Source organism: Lepisma saccharinum, chromosome 6 (genome assembly GCF_977018435.1).
Source record: "Lepisma saccharinum chromosome 6, izLepSacc3.1, whole genome shotgun sequence".
In the NCBI taxonomy this organism is placed as follows: domain Eukaryota; kingdom Metazoa; phylum Arthropoda; class Insecta; order Zygentoma; family Lepismatidae; genus Lepisma; species Lepisma saccharinum.
In genome coordinates, this window is record NC_139234.1 from 80,031,218 (window position 1) to 80,052,469 (window position 21,252).

At 36.2% G+C, this 21,252-nt stretch overlaps 1 protein-coding gene across 1 annotated transcript in view; it reads left to right on the top strand.

The window, feature by feature from the left end:
• Positions 1-20,683, top strand: part of LOC145989470 (uncharacterized) — a 24,050-nt gene extending 3,367 nt beyond the window's left edge. Inside the window, exons 2-6 of the mRNA XM_083124817.1 lie at positions 4,286-4,417; positions 5,974-6,213; positions 10,052-10,193; positions 15,245-15,353; positions 19,082-20,683. Coding sequence (XP_082980943.1) covers positions 4,303-4,417; positions 5,974-6,213; positions 10,052-10,193; positions 15,245-15,353; positions 19,082-19,315 — 840 coding nt within the window. The 5' untranslated portion in view covers positions 4,286-4,302 and the 3' untranslated portion in view covers positions 19,316-20,683. The remainder of the gene's footprint in view (positions 1-4,285; positions 4,418-5,973; positions 6,214-10,051; positions 10,194-15,244; positions 15,354-19,081) is intronic.
• The last annotated feature ends 569 nt before the right edge of the window (positions 20,684-21,252 follow it).

Here is a 21,252-nt window from a genome sequence, read left to right on the forward strand (position 1 = left end):
CTATGCTTTGTTGTATGCTGACTTTAGAACATCCACGCTTTACTTCAATTCATTTTTAATTACATGTCAAAACTTCAGTGATTTTGGTGGTCTGCTGCGTTCGTTTAAATGTGGTTCTCAAACTAGGAAAATGTCATTGTCAAAGGAGTGGATCGTGTTGATCTTGGAATGGAGGAGAATGAAATAGGTGCAAGTGGAATCAATGACACCATATTTAATATACCGTGGTTAGCTCACTAATGATTTCTTAATTAAAATCATTCAAGCAAAGCTGACTCTGTGTTCCATCATTTATTTGCAGTAGTAATGTAAATATATGAAGGCATATTATGTACTAGAAACATAAATAAAACACTCAAGTCTTCATGATCATTGATTTTGTGTAATTTTTACACAAGTCAATGATCATTAACTGTAAGTTACTTTCACACTAATTGTAAAGTAACTCATAATTACTTTCAAAGTACCAGTAACTGTAACTGAGTTAGTTTTTAAATGAGTAACTGTAACTCGGTTACTTGTAAAAAGTAACTTACCGAACCTGTAGCCTAAGTTCAAAATAGTGAATACTTAACTTTCCTGGTTCTGTTGTTTAGTACTTTACAATCGCTGACACATCGTACATGATTAATGATGCCTTCAATATTATGTCTAATTGGTACATCGTTGCCACACTTGTTTTAAGTGTTCCAACCAGCCCGTCACAAGAGTTTCTGTGTATATGGCAAAATTTCCATGGAAAAACTTCAATCAGCACAAATGTGTATTATTAATTCTAACATCATATTACGTATCCCCGTGAAGAGTAGCCAAAAAAAAAAGAACTTCCATATTGAGATAAAATGCACAAAAAGAATACTCTCGGGGATAATTTGCTAAACTTGGGAATGCTAATAATGATGATTATATTTCTTAAAAAAAATGAAGACAGTTGAAACTGACTTAGATACAGTGGAACCTCGATTTTATGTTATTCAGGCGGCCAAGCTGAAAAAACTTAGAATGCGAGAAAATGTAAAATGGAGAAAAACTTCTTAGCAATTTGCTATGTTGGGATCACCAAGATTGAATATAGAATACAGGACAATGTAAAATCAAGGAACTTGAAATCGGGGTTCCACTGCAATTATTATTTGTAAATTTAATTTAATTTATGAATATTGGAGATGGCAAATGCTTCCCTTTGCTTAACTTTACACATAGTGCACAGAAATTTTGAATATTATACCTTAAAACATATTGTACTTCAGGCTTTGTGCTAAATACATAAGCATTTTTAATAAGATTAACTTTTAATGTCATTTACACCGGGTTTTCTGCACTAAACTAATCCTGTAGGCTATCACTGGGTTCATAAATTTATGTTAGCATTTATCTAAATAAAAACAATTACATTATTTTATAAATCATTGTTAATTTGCTGAAAACATCTGAGAACTGATTTTTCAACAATAAATACCAACTCAAACAATTTGTGGGATCATTTGTTGGTGTTTGACTGGTTGTAAAACAGTTGCTTTGTGAGGTACATGGGCGTTCCCAGGATTTTCTCCAGGGATTGGCAAGTAAGACAATTTTTTTCCAGGGGGCAAGGGAGGCATATTTTCCCCCATAATAGTGATGTCCCTTCAAAAAACACTGCTTCAGTCTGAAATTATCATGTTCCTTCAACGCCCTTATAATAATTAACATTAATTACTAACTGAAATGAAATTATGTGCGAAATATATACTTTTAATCGGACATTCATTTTCCAGGAGGGGCCATGGCCCCCTCCCCCCTTCCGGACGTCCATGGTGAGGTACAGCAGAAGCAGGGCATTTTTATTGGAAAACCTCTTGCACATGAGTGTAAGAATGAGTAGTGAAATACCCTTCAGCAATGCACATGCACTGCTCCAATGAATACGCCATGCTGAATCAATTTAAAGAACAGGCACAGTAGCAGCGAAAGTGAGCCACGGGCAGCCTAGGATTCTCTCAAGAGTCCAATTTCGGCACAATATCTTGATTTACGATTTTTCACGTAAATGTGTAGTCAATACTTAGACACATGTTGCATGCAACTGTTGGCAATATTTCGACCTGTTATTCTATGCTGCTAGTGATGACATATACGGATATATGTCCTAAAAATGGCACCTTTCACTCGACCCATAAAATCGCCAGTCAAAAATTCATCAGATGTTGCACATGACAAATATTGGTTGCAAATTACAGACTGACATGGCATCAGTCATTAAATGTCTAATTATGACCCTTTGATAATTTCTTACATATTTTTCTTACTCAGAAGTTCATTTCTGGAAAAATTTGAATGCTGCTTTCCATCAGTTATTAATTTATATAATTTTCTGTATGGAGTGAACTGATAATTTTAAGCATTGAAAAATATCTCAATGGATGAGGCTTTATAATGCAGAAAACGCGGTGTAAATATCTCTTACGGTTTTCATGAAATGAAATGGGGTGTTGGGGGACAAAGGGAAATAAATTGTTATGGACTCTATGGAATGTTCACAACGTTGATAAAAAAAAAAAAAATAATTTGCTAACTTACGCATTACTGCAATTTGAACTTAGAATCATCAAAATTTCATACATATTACAGCAAAAGATCACAGTCGCCAGGCCAGAAGAGCTTAGGGAGAGGATCTTAACAGCTGGTCAACACATCAAGGACACCATCACATCACGAGTTTTGAGACCAAATGTCCGTAAAAACCTGCGTGCCTGCATTCGTAATGGAGGTACCCACTTTGAGCAATACATGTAATGTTCTTTAATTGTATTGTTCATTGATTCCATTCCCATGAAGATGAATGAAGTATTATTTCTTGTACACAAATGTGAATGTTAGCAACATTTGTACCTTGTTGGATAGCAGATGACACAAGGAAGTAATTTAAGTAATTTGTACGCTTCGTGTCATACCATTTTTGTTATTAATACGTTGCCAAGTAAACTAAGAGTGCATTTTTTATCATCACTTGTAAGTTTAGACCCACCCGTTACTTACATGTGATTGTTATTTGGGAAAACTTTTTTTTCCAACGAATCACTTATTTGTTAGCTTTCAGAAAATGCTTAAGTAAGTTCCATACAATGAGCAATTTTTTTCTCAATTCATCTTTTTATGTGGAAAATTGTCATTTTTTTAAAAAAACAATAGAAATTTGATTATCTCGAAAACTACTAATTTTCGGATGGGGTATCATATGGTCAAATTTATTGCAAATTGTCTCTACTTTAACCCCTTTCAGGGAATACATCTAATTACAAGTCACCCTGTATATTCCATATTTGAAAAAAAAAATCCGAACATTTTTGTCTGCACATAATACGTTCCCATTTCATAAACAATAAAACTATATTTTTGCACCCCACATTATACTACATACATACTATAAAACGTGTATAAATTTGTGGTGAAATTACAGAGAACATAAGTACTGCAAAAATTTCTCCCCAAATTCTTCAGAGGATTTATAAAAGAACCAAAGGTAAACCAATCCCCTATCTGTTCCTATAGGAGATGGACTGAGATACCATGAACCACGACCTTTCAATCATTGCAGCAGGGTCGAGTGGCAAGGAATGCAATCCCTTTCCCTTCTGGTGGCCTTTTCTACCTGAAACTGGTGAGGTGGAGGAAAACCTAGCTAGAGTAGCTCCCTCCAGTCTTGCCCACAGATCTCACCAAGGGAGGAGAACCGCATGAAAAAAGAAGTGTTGTATGTGAAATTGTGGCTTCAACAAGACAATAAATATTGTGATTTGAAAATAATTAGAAATGTGAGATTGATTGTCTATCTCTGCTAGACTAGCTACACCTCAATGCACGTTACTGGGTTTGGGAATCTAACCTGAGAATCCTTGTGTCTTGTATATTTTCAGTATTATTATTTGTTTATTATATATATATATTGGAGGGGATAAAGTACCCTGTGCATGTAGCACCATGCCACAAAGGCACATTTTTAGGGAATGTGGCGGTAGGGCCCCGCACATGCTGTATGTCGGCCATTTTGGAGGTAATGTGATCAGCACCAACCTTTACCCCCCAGAGTTGCCCCCAAGTACCCATTGATTTGAGACTAGGTGAGCCCCAGAGCCACTTTATGCGGGAACCAGGCCGGAAAAATTCCGACAGATCACCCACCCTGCGAATGAAACCCAGGTCTCCTGCTTGACAGTCTGACGCTCTACCGACTAGATCACCACAGCTCTTTTTTAAATTATATTCTTCCAAAAATCTACGACATATGTTTCTTTTAATATTTCAGGTGTGCCAAATGACATAATGGGTATCAAAAGAAAACTCAACAATCTAGTCATATGTGTTCAATGCAAACAAAAGTTCCAAAGTGAAAAGGAGCTTCAAAAACACAGGAAAGAGGTCCATGACAAAAATCAAAGTAAGTTCTTTTTCTAATTATTTTTACTGAAAGTTATTGAAACCATTGAATATCAGTAACTGCACTTCTCAACACACTGTAAATCATAGGATGTTGTGGTTGAAAAATATTTCCAATGTAATGTTTTCATGCTCAAGAATAACATTCTTTTTCCTCTCTAGATTAATGATACTTTTCATTTCTCATCCACAATAAAATGCTAATGAAGATGTTTGACTTTACAAAGTGTGTGCATGTAATTTTTAATGCGATTGTAAGAAATATTATTTTCGAGAACATCATGGTAGTAGGTAGATATTACATATTGCATACTGAGAAATGAAAAGAGGGCTAAGTGGTTTATGATAGTGTAATTTACTCATTGTGTGTATACATACACCCAGTGGCAGAGGATGAAGGAAATTCAAGTAACCTCTGTCAAAACATAACAATAGTATATAAATTATATATAGTATCACATAATTTACAACCAGATAAGGGATACGGTAACCAGTTGGAGAAATTCCCCTTACCTGTATACACTTTGTAGTAGTTCATTTTTTAATTACATATTTACAAAGAATGAAAATTAACTGATTATATGTGGATTGAAAATAAAGTAGTGACAACACTGTCGGGAGGCAATTATGCACATAACTTTTACACATACCCAGTGCCGGATATACAAGCTGCAAAACCCCGTAGTGCACATGTAAAGGTTGGTAGGTAGAGGGGGACCTTTGGTAATATTTTGCACAGGGGGGGGGGGGGGGGTAAGATTTGTTGATCCAGCACTGCACATACCTTTACTTGAAACATACACATACCTCTATTTAATATACAATAATGACTTTACTGTCAACCACTTTAACTTACAGCTTCCATCTTGGATACATCTGTCTATCAACAAAGTAAAAAAACAAAATCATAATGATATTAAAAACTTAACAGTCTTGTTTGAGACTTCCGATACTTTGAAATGAAAATATTTGTAGCATGCAACTTATTCAGACATACCAACTGGATGCATACCTGATTATTTGTAATAGGTCCTATGTTTAGTTTCTCATAATTGAAAAGTTATGAACCCATGCTCTAGCTTTAGGAAAAAATCAATTTTCGAGGGCCCATAGCATGAAACAGAAAAATGTCAGTACACAAAGTTATTTCTCTTAACAACCTCTATATGTTGTGAAAGTGTGCACAGTGATTCACTGTATAGGTTGCTTATATCGTACATTTCAAGACTTGAGATGTGACAGCCCTTCAAGACTGAGATGAGAACAATATGGGTGTTTTTAAAGAGAGGAGGAGACCGAGAGCAAGACAGGCATTTATATTTCAAGCCAAGAGTGAGAATGAGATAGACCTCTTCTCATGTCTCACTCATCTTATCTCAATATCATTCTATTATCTTTTACACTGTTCACTGTCATACAATGAAAAACAGCATTGCAGATATTTTCTTTAAATGGCTTATGCACCACTATGATCTATTTTAGTTTGGTTCTTCAATATTTGAATGTCTTTCTTTAACTCTTTACTCATGTGCTCTTTTTTTTTCTTTTTTCCTCCAGAGCGTTTTAAGTGCAACAAGTGTGATAAGCAGTTTGGCCAAGAACAAGTGATGGAGCTTCATATGAAAGTCCATGCAATATCTCTAAAGGCTGTGAAAGAATCAGAACAAAGAAACAATATCAAGAACGATATCAATGCTTCCTGTGAAAGACTTGCCAATGAAATAATGCCAAATAAAGATGTTTCTCCTGTAGAAAAGTCACCTGAGCAAAGGCTTGCCGAGTACAATTCTAGTCCTTGTAAGTTTTTATTGTTTTTTATTTTCTAATCGTATTTAAAGCATGCATATTTTTTATGAAAGAGATTGAGAATTGTATTAGTCCATAATAAATATAGCTGAACTGATCAAATTTTCATCTGATGCTGATGATGATGCTTACATTCGCACCACTTGCTGTTTATACCAATATTTGAAAATTGTAATGATTTTAAAGTTGTTTGGAATAGCTATAAATGTTAGTCCATAGGAATTCCATTGAAATTTGTAATGCTCTTGAACATTATACAACAGGTTGAAGGGTATTGCTGAATACAATAATAGTCATAGAGAGAGATGAAATCGGTTATGTTCTTTGGAACGACAGGAATTTTTGTGGAGGTGAAATTTATACAATGTACCTCTCAATTATGACAGTTAAAGGAAGAATATGTAACGAATAAATTGGTAATAATAATTTGAAAACTCCGCTTGTTAATAATAGTAACAATGGATATATTGTTTTCTAATTTCAGTATGTCATACAGTGGCATACCCAAGGCGGGGGGGGGGGGGGGGGGTTCGATTCCTCCTGGAGGCATTGGTTCAGATTCTACTTTAATCTAGTCTCGATTAGATATCTGAGAATAAAGGCGCTTCTGTCTCGAAGGTCAGAAAAAAGTGACAATGAGACTCGATGTTCTGACCACGCGTCACCCAATGAAAAAACCGTTCTGTCAGGCCCTAGCCATCTTACATTTGTTAGATTAAAGCTGCTCGTAAAAAATTTTTGCTACTTCAATAACAGTATTGTAAATGTTTCTCGCATTACAGAAATGGTTGGTTCACTTGATCGTCACTTAGCGTTTATTTCTTTTTAATGCTGACCTCCGTGGCAGATTGGTTATAACAGCATGCTACGACAAGGGCCTCAGGTTCGAATTCCCACGTGGGCATAGGTGTTCTTCGTGAGTGTAACCCCACAGCTCTACAGCACCTTGGCGGGCCTTGGCTTACCTACCGACTGCTGGTCTCCCTCCCACACTGTTCCGCCGTCACCTGTTATAGCGTGGAGGTCTCAGACCAGTGTTGGGGTGACAGGTGATCAGCCCGACGAACCCCCAGCCGTTGTTGTAGGTCTTCTCGACCGGGTTACGCTCACTCACTCGGAGCTTCCCAATTTCCTCACGATGGTGGGTTGCCACCGGCCCTATACGTAGGCCGAATAAATTCCGACCAGAGCCGGATTCGAACCTACGCCGTCCCGCAGCGAACGATCTCAAGACGAGTGAACGCCTTAACCCGCTCGACTACGGAGCGTTTATTTCTTTTTAATGCTGACCTCCGCGGCAGATTGGTTATAACAGTGTGCTACGACAAGGGCCTCAGGTTCGAATTCCCACCTGGGCATAGGTGTTCTTCGTGAGTGTCCCTTCGTCAATGTCATCATATTATCGCTCATTCTCATCTTCCCAATTAGCCAAAAATGGCAGAAAGCCAAGTAAAATAAACTAAATCTATCAACCAATTATTTCTTTTTAACTTTTTTATGCATATAATTCTTCTTCAACAGGCGACTTTTTAAAAAAAAATATAATATGATTTAGAAAATGATGAAATGCTAAATGAGAACACACCGAGCAGAAAATTTCAGTAACATGGATTTTCTCTATACGTTTGCATTGTACGTACTTTGCCTCATTTTAAAAGTAGTGCATTTTCAGTTATGTCACTAATCATGAAAGGAAATTTCGTCTCAATATCCCTTTCCTCAAAGAAATAAAATACTTTCCCTCTCTGAATCGAGATTGGTGTGGGGCACATCCAGCAGCTAACACTTCGCGAAAAGCGGTTCCTCCAAAGAGCTGAAAGCACCAAACTTAACACTGGTAACCAACTTGCATGCATTATTTGCAGTTAGAATTCTAATAATGCCCACTTTGATAGGTTAGGAGGCCAGGCTTAGAAGTGTTAGCAACACATTTTCGCTACATGTCAGCAGCTGGGTGTGCTCCGCTCCCGGCACAGCTCTGAATCTTCCATGGAAACACTGCTTCAACAAGCTCTGTACGTCCACTGCCTGCTTCGTCACGCGCTCGTACACGATCGGCACTCTTCGGAAGTCAGGGAGAGGGGGTGAGAGAGAGAAAAGAGGCCGGCCTCTCAGGTTACATTACAGGCGAACGTACCCCTGAAATTATGCTTTCCCGCACGAATCACATAGGTTGTTATGGGACCAGCTGAGGCACTCTCAGGCTGGCCTCGCTGAATGCTCAGATACGGTTCCAGGCAGGGTTGCAAAGTTGCGGTAATTATCGGAAGAACAAGAATTTCAGTTTTCTTTTATTAAGCGTCGTTTAATGAAATTTATAAGTAATAAAATAATCCGTTATAGACAAATATATTAGGGTAGGCCCAGCCTCCGGGCCTCATAGGACGCTTCGCCACTGGTCATAACCCCTTCCATCCTTTGGTCCAGTATTCCTAAAATAAAGAACGTGTAGGAGAGGTCAAAAGTGTAGGAAAAGATGGCAATATTTGCACTGATTACTAAAAAAAAGTATAAGTAACCCCTCTCCCCCTTCCTTCAAAAATCCTGGGCATGCCACTGTATACAAATGAATGAAAAAGACAGAACTGAAATATCATGACTAGGGCTTGGAACTTGATGACCTAAAAAATCTAAAAAAAATGACCCCTAGAATGACCTTAAAATTATTTATAAATGACCTAAAATGGTTAAAAATGCCCTAAAAATATTTTCTCTTAAAACTAAAGCTTGATTTTTTTCATAAATTACAATAGAGTAGTTGAATAATTAGCTAAAACCCATTGTTTGGTGGTTTAAACTACTGAAGCAAAGAGGGGGGTGGGGAGAAGCAACTTAAGTGCTTTAGCAGTTTTCTTTATTTTTACTTCAAGGCTTTTCTGTGTAAGTCATTCACCTCCTTTCAGAGTGGGTCTAATTTTTTTATGTTGTGACTAAAGCCAAAGATTAAAGCAATTTTAGAGGAACCTCAAGGTAGCTTCACACAAAGTTTTTAAGTGCTGGAGGAAAAATAAATGTACCACAATTAATAATTTACTCCATTGCCAAACTTTGAGTTAAAAATAATATTGTACCTTTCCATTGACAGTATTTTAGATTAATGGCGAGCTTGCTAAGAAGACCATGCCAGGCAATTTAAATACATAAATTATGCTAGCAAATTCATTTAAAATTCTCTAAACAACAGGAACAAAGAAAAAGAAACCTCAAAAATGAAGAAAAATGCAATAAAGGTGCTGAAATATAACCTAAAAGCCAAAAATGGCTGAAAAAATGCAAATAAAATGTTTTCTGGTTTTACTTATGCTAAACAGACTAATGTCAGCTTTAGCATTGTTTTCAAGGCTCAGAAAAGAAGATGACTTGTCATCAACTTCCGAGCTCTAATCATGACATATCATTTCTGAAAAAATTGCATGTTAAATGCTGCCATGCGGTGGTCTGCTAAAGGTTAAAAACCACTGTAATTTTAATATTGATATTTAATATTTAATATTGATTGATGTGTGCCACTTTTGGCTAACTTGCAAAGATGGGGATGAGTGATGATATGATGAAATTGATGAAAGGACATTCACAAACATCCATGCCCAGGCTGGAATTCGAACCCGGGACCCCTGGTCTTGTAGCGTGATGTGCTAACCACTCCACCCGGGGGACCGTCGTAACTTTAATATTGTAGTCTGCTTTTCTGCAATTTATTTTTATAATTTCTCTTACAGCAGATTCTTATACGTAATAAAATAAACCTCTCTCCTGATAAAAAACAAGTAATGTAGGGTATTTTTTTCTGAACAGTGTATTACATTATGTTTATATTACATGATTCCAGCAAAGAGACCTGTGGGTTTGACCAAAATACGTCTTGAAGATTGTCTTCGCTGTGATGAATGTTCCTGCATTTACATACATGAAAGTGATTACAAGAAACACATGAAGAATTTCCACAAGCAAGACTCACCAAGGAAACATAGGTAAATATTTGCATCATGAAATATGTAAATCCCACAGTTGTGATTCCCCACATTTTAACATCATGCTACGTTCAGAGACTAAATTGTACGAATTGTTGCGAGTGGGTCCTGGAATGAAGGGTGGTGAGGGAAATCCCCCTCTCCCGAGATACTCAATAATCTAATATTGCAATATCGAGAAAAGTATCCAGTTTTCAATCATATTACACTGTCAACAACTACTTCTGCATAGTGATCAAGAAAGCTTACATACCAGCCATGAGTGCAACAATACCCACCTGACCTGAACAAGGCTCTCAATAACTTTACCATCCCGATATCACCACCAACCAAACGTATGCCTCTACTATAAACCCTCCCTCCACTGCCACACCAATCCACTCCGTCACTCACACATTGCTATAATCCTGGCTAGAGGACCATTTTATTTTGTGAAAAATTGCTGTTTTTCACATTTTGATGCAGTTTTTAGTTATGGGGGTGCCAAATCCTGTCTACTCAATAAAGAAGATATATTATAAAGAAAGGCAGTGACGATCTGTCTAGGTCTCTTGCAGTCTAACCCCAATGTAAGTGTTTACATGGAAAGCAGAGAAACATCTTTGACACACAGGCAGATACTTAAATCTTGGGAAAATATTACACCCTTTAGTTGTTTGTTCGAAAATGCAAGAACAATGGACTGAAGCTGATGTCATAGATCCTGAAATAACCTCCTGTTATTTTGTAAACTTCCGTCATGTACAACCCAGAAGCCTGTACCAAGACATTACCTCCAACAGCCTTTGATTTATCAACTTGTAGTCATATACACACTGTAGAATACACTTTAAGGACCTAGGAATGCATCTGCAATGTATGGAGAAAAATGGCCAACACGTAATAATATACACCCATGGTTCAAAGGACAATCAAGGGGTAGAGTGCGCTTATTTATCCCAGAAAAAAAATTGTTGATGCATACTAGTTTCATTTACCAGAAGACTCCTATATTTACAGCACAATGTTATTCTCTATACAGAGCTTTACAATTTGGCATATTCAATGATTACAAAAAAATCCTTCTCCTCACAGACACTTTGAGTGTATTAGAGGCAGTATCCATTTCATATCCTAAATTATGTCAACACTCTATATTTAATATCCTTATCATCCAACAAGTACAGATCGCCCATAGCAGAAATATTGATGTACAATTTAGCTATGTCAAAGCACACCATATTAATATAATAAATGATCGAGTGGATGTATGTGCTAAACTTGGCCAGACATCAGAATAATCACTTTAACAAGGCTTCTGGATACTGATTTTCTCCAATGAGTTAAAAATAAAATTCAAATGCAGTGGAGACAATGGTGCAATGACCAACTACAAAGGACAGGGTATACATACAAATGAATCGCAGATCATACACTGGAAAAACCCTGGTACTTCCATTACAATTTATCTCAATCTGTTTTAATTTTCATTATATGAATGCACACAGGTCATATTTACACTAATGAACATTTACGAAGAATCAATATAATTCCAAAACAAGACAGTACTTGTGGGACAATAAATCAAGATGTCACAAATCTCTTTCTAGAATGTCCCAAATACAACAGTGAACACAACAGACTTTATAATGAGTTACTGTGTCATAACATTCCATCTTTATTTCTGACCTGGCAACTTTGTACAGAGTAGTCACAAAGTACACATACTACCTTTTACTTTTGACATTATGATTGTTACGGTTGAATGCTTGATACGGACACACAACAGATGGTTTGAGAGTCCAGGACATCTGTATGGAGACCGTCATTTTCGTAACACAGCCAAATTCTACGCCATATTCTGGCAGGTGTTTTGCAGAGATTAATACGGGGTCACGTACATGAAGGCATCTTTCACAGCAGCTCATAATTCTTGTGTTGTATGATACCGGTTATTTCAGACTCTATTATTGATGAACCCCCAGAGCTGAGGTCGGGACTTCTTGGAGGCCAAGCTAAGGGAACTGGGTAATCTTCAGAACCTCTTAATCTACCAGCAGGGAATGGTCTTATGCAGTTAGTGACACACTTGCAACATAGTAAATGCCAGAACATCGTGCAGAATTTGGCTGTGCTATGATAATGACGGTCTCTATGCCGATTTTCTGCACTCTTAATCTTTAAACAGCCGAGCCGGTTTTCGAAAGTAACCCCTCTCTCGCCGTGGTCTTTGTGCGTGATTTTTAAATTTTTACATTTATTTCAGAAAAACGTTATATCTCTGAGACTATTTGAGCAATCTACTTCGGATAACTTTTGTTTGAAAGCAAAAACATCGGAGCACACGACCGTGTACAATTCAGAAAGCCTAAGTGAGAAAAACGGGGTTGGGAGGGGCCAAGTACCAAATTTTCAATGGAAAAAAAAATTGGTGTTCGCCCCATCTTCTCCCGTTATTTTGGAAAAAGGGTGCAAACTTTTGCATTGTTTTCAAATAATAGACCTTTTGCAACAAAGTGAAACTTGTTTGAAGTCCCTAGTCCTCATACAGGTTGAAATATGATGTAATATGTACAATCCTGCATTTTGGCAAAAAATGGCTAATTTGCATATTAGAGAATAAATTAGTATATCTTGGAGACTATTTGAGCAATCTACTTCGGATAACTTTTGTTTGAAAGCAAAAACAATCGGAGCACGCAACCGTGTACAATTCAGAAAGCCCAAGTGAGAAAAACGGGGTTGGGAGGGGCCAAGTCCCAAATTTTCAATGAAAAAAAAATCTGGCAATATACAACTATCAAAACCCCTCTTCTCCCATTATTTTGGAAAAAGGGTTTTGCATTGCTTTCAAAGAGTAGACCTTTTGCAACAAAGTGAAACTTGTTTCAAGTCCCTAGTTCTCATACAGGCTGAAATATGATGCAATATGTACAATCCTGCATTTTGGCTAAAAATAGCTAATTTGCATATTAGAGAATGGGGGAGGGGGTGGGTTTTCTTCCACATGACATTTCAAAGTCTTATCTCAACATCTGTCAGCGTTTACAACCTCACATACAAGTATGAAGATCCTAAAAGCACGTGAATGTTGTAATTGGCACCATGGGTCATATATGACCCATTGGCTGTTTTCGTCTATACTTTCTATGGGTCATATATGACCCATTGCCTGTTTAAAGGTTAAACCATCAGGTATGTGTCCATATGAAGCATTCAACCATAACAATTGTTGTGTCAAAAATAATGAGGGGACGCCCACTTTGTGACCACACTGTAGGTGCAACACTTACTTCCATGTGCACCACATTCTTTCTATACTTGACGATGTGGTTTGCTGCAGTGAAAATTTTAATGTTTCTAATGTCTGGTGAGTGCTTAAAACATGATATAGATTCCACTACGAGAGCACAACAATGAGGTCTTTGTAATACATTAGTAGCAGTCTACACAAGTCCCTTTCAACATCTGGTTCAGCAATATACAACTATCAATTCTCAGATAATGGACCATCATATGAGCCATTCCATGTGAAAGTAGACAAACAGTGCAGAATTTGGATTTTTTAATACAAACATTAGTTTCATTGCTTACAAATAACATATTATTTCAAACCTATAACTTTTTATAGTAGAAGTGGGATTTTGTGTGTGGTGTCTCAACTTAATTTACCTTCATTACCATAAAGAAACTAAATTAATTCTAATTTCGTTCTAATTGTATCATTGATTATTTCTGTATCTTAATCTCATTTGTTCATTTCAAAAACAAATCTTAGTTTCAAGAATCTATTTATGATAATTTTCATAGCCTTTGCTTTGTTCCATAATCCTGCAAAGTAAATAATGTGCATGGTGTCACACCCATCACACCCATCCCTAATTTTTAGAAACTAGAAACATCTAAATGTCCAGTAAAGTTTGCTTTGTGAAAATAAAATAAAATTGTTTCAGTAAACCAATATATTTCACAGAGTTTTCTGAAAGACTGACAAAGGTTCTGAAGTCAAGTCTCAGAAGTGCCATGCCTGTCACAATTACAAGAAATGTATTTTCTGTATCTGAAAAAAATTTTCAACTACAGAAATTAAATTTGAGAGGGGAGGAATATTCTGAAATTAAATAACTTTCATCAAGGAAAATTAAATTACATGAAATGATAAGAGTTACATATTTGAAGGTGCTAAGAAAATCATTAAAGAATGAATGTAAATTTAACTGAATGTCATGCCCGTCACAATGGACTTGCTGATATGGAGCTCAGATTGAATTACAATCATAGTTCATGTTAACCCTTAACTCCTGTGGATGTTGATAATCACTCAATTACTATGCAAGGGTGTTTTGATTTTGAACTGTGAGCCAGCTGTTTTACTATTTTCAAAATCTGAAGAGTTTGTTGTGACTTGACATGGTTATAGAAGACTATCGTAAAGCAGTTTTCAAATATTATTGTTTAGTTAAAAAAATGTTATGTAATTTATACGAAGGGGAAGAAATCAGTCAACAATGCAACAATGGCTCCTTTATTATTTTGAAAATCCCAATTCTTAGAATGTCTATATTTTTATGTTGTCAGAAAAGAGGTAGTTCAAATATATATGTAATATTTTGTTGAAATTGAAAATTTTAAACACAATTTAACAAAAAAAACTCACATAACTACCATGGTGCATCTCAGACCGCCCACCAAAAATAAAATTCAATAACATTTGAAAAAATTAAGGCAAGACCTTTGACCTTCCAAGTGAAAGGTACGGAGAAGGGTTTGCTTGCAGTTGGAGGGGTGCGAGAAACAAAAGATAAATTCAGAGCAGTCTCAGACAGTCCATAGTAGTTGAGGGTTAACTAGCTACCGGTATATGAATATGTCCACATTTTTGACATGAGGAAGTTTTAGGAAACTAAGAAGAAATTTTGCCTGTAACGGGAGAAAACACTTATTTTTAATAATTTGACATTGTTATGTAGATTTGAAGAAGATGATTCATTACATTACACAATTCTTTCACCTTTCTTATCTTATCTCGAAGCTTTCAGATATATTCATATCTGTATCCTTTATTATTTCAGGCAAAAGAAAGGATGCAGATCATGTTGCAAGCACTGCAATTGCAGGGAAATACAATACAGTGTTCAGAAGGAGCGTGGAAACAACAATCTTTTTCATTTTAACATCAAGGTAAGTTAAACTACTTTAATAATAGTGCATGCTTGACTTGGATTTATTTTTTATCGAGTCATGTGTGTTTCAAGCTGTGGCGATGCTTTAATGCAATTGGCAAACAGTCGAACACAAGCTACTGGTAGTTTGCAGAGTAGGGCTGAGCTGATATTGGAATCAGTATCAGTTGAAATTTTTCCACCGATACCATTGTTTTTGAGTTGCTAGAAGCGTGGCTAAGAGCAAAATGTGTTCCTTTTCAAAGGTTCGTTCACCTTACTTGTGACAGGTTGGAAGGCCAGCACAAGTTCTGCATATAGATTTTCCAAGAAATGCTGGGCAAATCCCCATCCTCCTGGGATACAGACGATTGACAAGATCAAAGACACACTTCTCGAAGGCATGTAACTACCTGGTAAAGAGTGCACGGAAATGAAAGAAACAATCATTTTTAATTCCTGCTCACACTCTCGTGGGATAAGAAAGGTGGACGTTTTTAAAACCAGGATTACTATCCTGATGGGCTGTTTCCAGGCAAGATGATGGCGAAGTTCTTCAGACGGATGAAGGTCACGAATGTAGAATTTGTTTTATCTACGTTCAAGTGGAGAGCAAGGGTTGTGGATTCAATTTCTTCCTTCTGTGCAAGTTTTTCATGTGATGGTATCAGCCGATATCGCTTATTTTTATTGCAAATGATGGAGAGTAAGGGAGTGCAGGATGTAAAGAGAGCCAGCCAAATGAGCATTATTTTAGGTCTCGAGCTTTTTTCCATTTTCTATCAACCCAAACGAAAAGAATGATTAGTGTTTACGTGAAATTGAAAAAGAGACACATTTCACAGATTTTTAGTTGTAACTACAACATTTTAAAAAGTCTTGCAACATTTCAAAATTTTTTTTTTGCATTCTCTGGGTTTAGAGAAAAGTTCACATAAATTTTTTTTACCAAATTTCACACGATATTTTAAAGTGTTATAATGGTACATGAGAATAACGTGGGAGTTATTTAATGTCATAGTGCCGCTCAGACAGAACTAATTGTGATATTATTGTACGTTTTTGTTGAATGGATGAGTCCTTGCAGGAATTTTCTTGCACAAGTGCCATCTCCATCTTGTTACAATGCCCAGTTGCCTCGACCTGTGCTACTGTCAAAATGCCAGAATTTTTTTGCATGCAGCTCCGTGCCACCTGCGCTTGCATTCTTGTTTCTACTTTTTGACATACAGTGGCGAGGTGTCCTGTTGTTGCTGTGAAAATGTATTGCGAGGCAGAGCAGAGGTGAATTTTGGACCTAATACAAGGCTGAGTGACCAAGCAAACAAATAATCATACATGTATTGCTGAAAATTAATAATTTTTAAACAAAATATTTCAGTGAGCACCATGCTGCCTGTGCTTGTAATGGCATTATGGAAAAAGCAGGGCTGAAGGTACAAAACCATGCAACATTCATTTCGTGAACAAAGCAAAGGTAATTACTGTAAAAGCATATTATAATGCAATCATTACAGATGTTAACCAAATGTTCAGTGGTGTGTAAAATGAGAAAATAAAATATTGTTGCTGAAACATTACATTATTTGTGATTATATGTTGGTGAATGAAATGCCACCCGCAAGTGTAGTTATGTTTGCGAAAAGAGCACGTGCAATGCGGTGTTAAACTGGAATTATACGAGTATTAGTATCGGCATCGGTGGGAATCGGTGAGAGTATCAGCATCGGTATTGATATCGGCTCATCTCTATCGCAGAGATATTTTCAATGACTTGTGAGGAGCTGGTTACACACTGCAGGTGTTGGCAGTGAACTTGAGAGAAACTTTTGCAACATCACATCTTCATGCTGATTGCAATCCCACCATAGGCAGCAGACAGCGTGGTTAATATTTTGAGAAATATTTAATTAAAATAATCCTCCAATATAGTAAACACTCAAGTTTGACATTGTTGATGATTACTTGCCATACCAATAAAAATGGTGAATTTAGGGAAAAATCAGCAAAATTGGAAAAGTACCCTTACGTGCCCATATGACTACATTGTAAATAACTCAGACGATGAGAACTTGTTTAAAGAACTTACAAATATGTGCACTCATTTGGCTGTGAACTGGGGCACCTGCCCTCCTGCCCACTGGCTCTGGTCCACATAGACCAACTTTTGCCATAAATATACATTTTGGATGTGATATTGTTATATTGGCTGTATCGCCCCACCCCCTCTTAACTCCCCAGCTACTTTTTATATCTTCTTGGCTGACGTGAAGATGACATAATATTGTTGTCATGCCGCCAGATCTAGATGGTGAAAACTAAGAATAAATTGTCATCACTTTAAAGTTAACGGTAATATCAGCACTTCCCCCATCCCCCTTTTCATACCTTACATTACTCTAGGAGCAACTTTATCCAGCCTTCGTAAATCTGGCTACTTGAAAGTCAGTTTTAACTCCATTTAAGGTGAAATTTAGCTTTTTTATGCACATCAGGTGTGGCAACACTGCCAGGATGGCCGTAGGAGGCAAGGAGAAATGCATTACGCTTATTATTTTATTTGTTCTCTTGGAAATATCAAACTTCCGATGGCATAGAAAAAGATTTCAACTGGAAGAGGACAGATTGAAGATGTAAGTGACAGGTGGAAAAGTGGAAACTTCCATTTGATTAGCATTTTTTTCTCAATAATGAATACATGGGATTTTGAAAATTCTTATTCATCATATTTTTCAAAGATCGTGTCTAGCTTAATAATCAACATAAAAAAAATGCTTTCCCTTGCAACATGTGGAGATATTCATACCCTCTTGTATGCCATTTCCCCCCTTTTTTAGTGGCAGTGCCCATTCGGAAGTATTGAAATAAATGCACAACTGGTTCAAAACTTCACTCTTCACCTTAAAAAAACAAATTTTTTGATCGTTCCATGCTTCACTCTATTAAAAAGATTAATTTCATTACATCTTATAAGTTTCGGTGAACCAATATTTTATCATAAAAAAATAATCCTCTCATCTGGGAAGTAGCTTGGAGAATTTGGTGATTTTACTTTAATGAAATTCCTAGTCACAGAAATATTTGATATTTGTTCCTAATAAACAAAACTAAGGGAGTGGAGAAAGTTTCATAATTCTGAACTGCATAATCTGTGTTTGTTCTCTGCTATTATTATAATTAAATCAAGAAGACTTTGATGGACAAGCCCTTGCCATGAGAAACTGGATGGAAAGAGACCAATGGGAAAGTCAAGACAAAGATGGAGTATTAAGATAGACCTGACGGAAATTGGTAAAAATAGCCAAGAGTGGAATGTCCAGGAAAGGGACAGGTAGATTTTATTATTATTATTATTATTATTATTATTTGCAGAGGCAATAAATCTTCGAGTTTAGGAATGCCAGAGAATTACCCCATGGCAGGCCCTGGAACTCGCAGAGCTGTTGTATTGTATAGTTCTGTATAGGTAAAGGTAAAAAGGTAAAGTTCCCCATGCACTTGTACCATGCCATGAGACATGTATAGGAGGATGTGGGGGGGTAGAGGGTATGGGTGCAGCAACACAAACCTTCCATCTGTCTCTATCCTGGGCAAGACCAATCCAATCTTTTCCATCCTTACCGATTTCCTCAACGCTATCCCTCCATCTTCATTTTGGCCTTTCTACACGTCTCCTAAGTGTATTATCTCGTGTTTTGTTATTAAATTATTGTCCATGTAATTGTAACATGATACTTTTTATTACAGGACCGATGGACAAAAATGGTCTCTAGAAGATTGAATTTCAAGCAAATTGGCCAATTCCCTGCACCACATATAAAACCAGATCCCGACGAAGTTGTTCTTTCGGACTACAGTGAATTGCTAGGCAAGGTTGAGGTGAAGATAAAGACTGAACCACCAGAAGACCCTGAATACACCAAACATCAGTTCCCAAGTCCTGTAAAATTGGAAATACCAGTCCATGTAGTAAGTAAATAAGGTTTATGTAATGGAGAGGAATGTTAAAACCAGTAAAATATCTCATTCTAGAGATAATTCCATCCAATTTGACAGATACATTTTTATTACATAGCTATCACCTGTAGCCTTCTAAATTGTGGCATACACTCTTGTGTTCAGTTATCATTTATCATAAGATTTTTATTGTTCAAGCTTTATTCTAAGTTTCATGGTGAATTTTCTTAAAATAATATGTAAAGAAACTATAGTTCATATTGTCATTTTAATTCTTAAAAAAATTTAATACATGATAATTTTATTACTAATGTGTTCAGGCCTTGAGACAAATTTTCACATGGAAAAAGGCAACCAATAGAATTTTTCTTTATTAAGAAAGTGGAGCACCTAAAATATTAATACATAATGTATACATAATATACAGAACTTCATTAGCATATTGTGAAAGTTTGCATCTAAAGTTTAGAAAATTGCTTCCAATCAAACTTTTGAATGTCTGTCAATCTATAAACATTTATATTTTAATTTATTGTCACCTTCATTGTTAGTGACTTTTTGTTGTAAAAATTGTTTGATTTTTTAGTTCTGTTATTTTACTTCACTGTACTAAAGAATTCAAATCATGAACTTATACTTAAACAGGGAGAAATTTGTGTTTCTTAATGAAGTACTGCATGTGTTTCATTGTAATTCATATGAATTCATTGTAATTCAATAAAATAGCTTGTAATTATGATGCCATGAACTAGGAAGAACATACTCTTTTATGTAATCGGAGACAATGATAAGAAGCACACAAACACAGCTTATTACAAAATGTACTAAAAGTCTTGATGTTTCATTAATTTCCATCATCAAAAGATGGATCCACATTGTGTTAACTTTTCCAGAAATGGTTATTGTTCCAAAGAATCATGCTACTATTTTGAATATAAAGGAGAAAGAAGTGGAAGTTTTGTTTAGAAATCCACGTAGAGGATTCAGGATAAATTTTATGTGGATTGCCTTTGCTACTATGTAGGCACTCGCAGTGATTTAGGTACCATAAGTAAGCAGGAGTGGTAGAAGGACTGGTTGAAACATGAGATGAATTATTGACTTATGCACTGACCACTAGAAAAAGGGAAGGAGGCATTACATAACATTTTAAACAATACTTATTTCATGGCAAACACCAGGGGTTCCCAAACTCTTTCATTTCACGGTGCCCTTAGTGTTTCAAGATTTTTCTCACTGCACCCAAGTCAGAATGTAGGCCTATCTAACACTTTAAATGCTCTGTTAGTGTGATTAGGTTGCTTGCCTTAAGTTAAAAAAATATACACATATTTCAAATTCAGAAACATTTTGTGCAAAAAAGTACTAAAACAATGTGTAGATTAACAAGTAAGTGTCATTTCAGTGAACATATTGGAACATTTTGTGGCACTCGTGTAAGCCAGGCATGACACCCCAGGGCACTTTGGGAACCACTGGCATACACAGTATAATAATAATAAAAAGCAAACTTATTCCATACTGACTTTTTAAAAAATGTCATTTCACACCTCTCATCAATATTAACTTAAGATCAACATAACGTACAATCCTTACAAAGCAACAACCTGCATAGGTGCAATTCATATCTTTCTCTGCTCCTGTGAATAAACTTAATATCACTTTCAATTCCAAATACCACAGACTACAGCTCACCCAAAATTTCTCCTGAATAAGTGCAAGTCCAATGCAATAATAAAAACTACCAAATTGAGGCCAAGGATTACCATTTCCAAAGCAGATATGGAATGCAATTTGAGTGTCTGTTGCTTAGAATGTCTGAGTCAGGAATATGAATATTTGTGTCAGTATTTATTTATGCATGGAAATGTGTGATCGTTTTGCTAGCATAACATCATTGTTGGCTAATGTAAATGCATTTATGTAAGATAAATCAGTGCAAAAGCAGTAAGGTATAACTT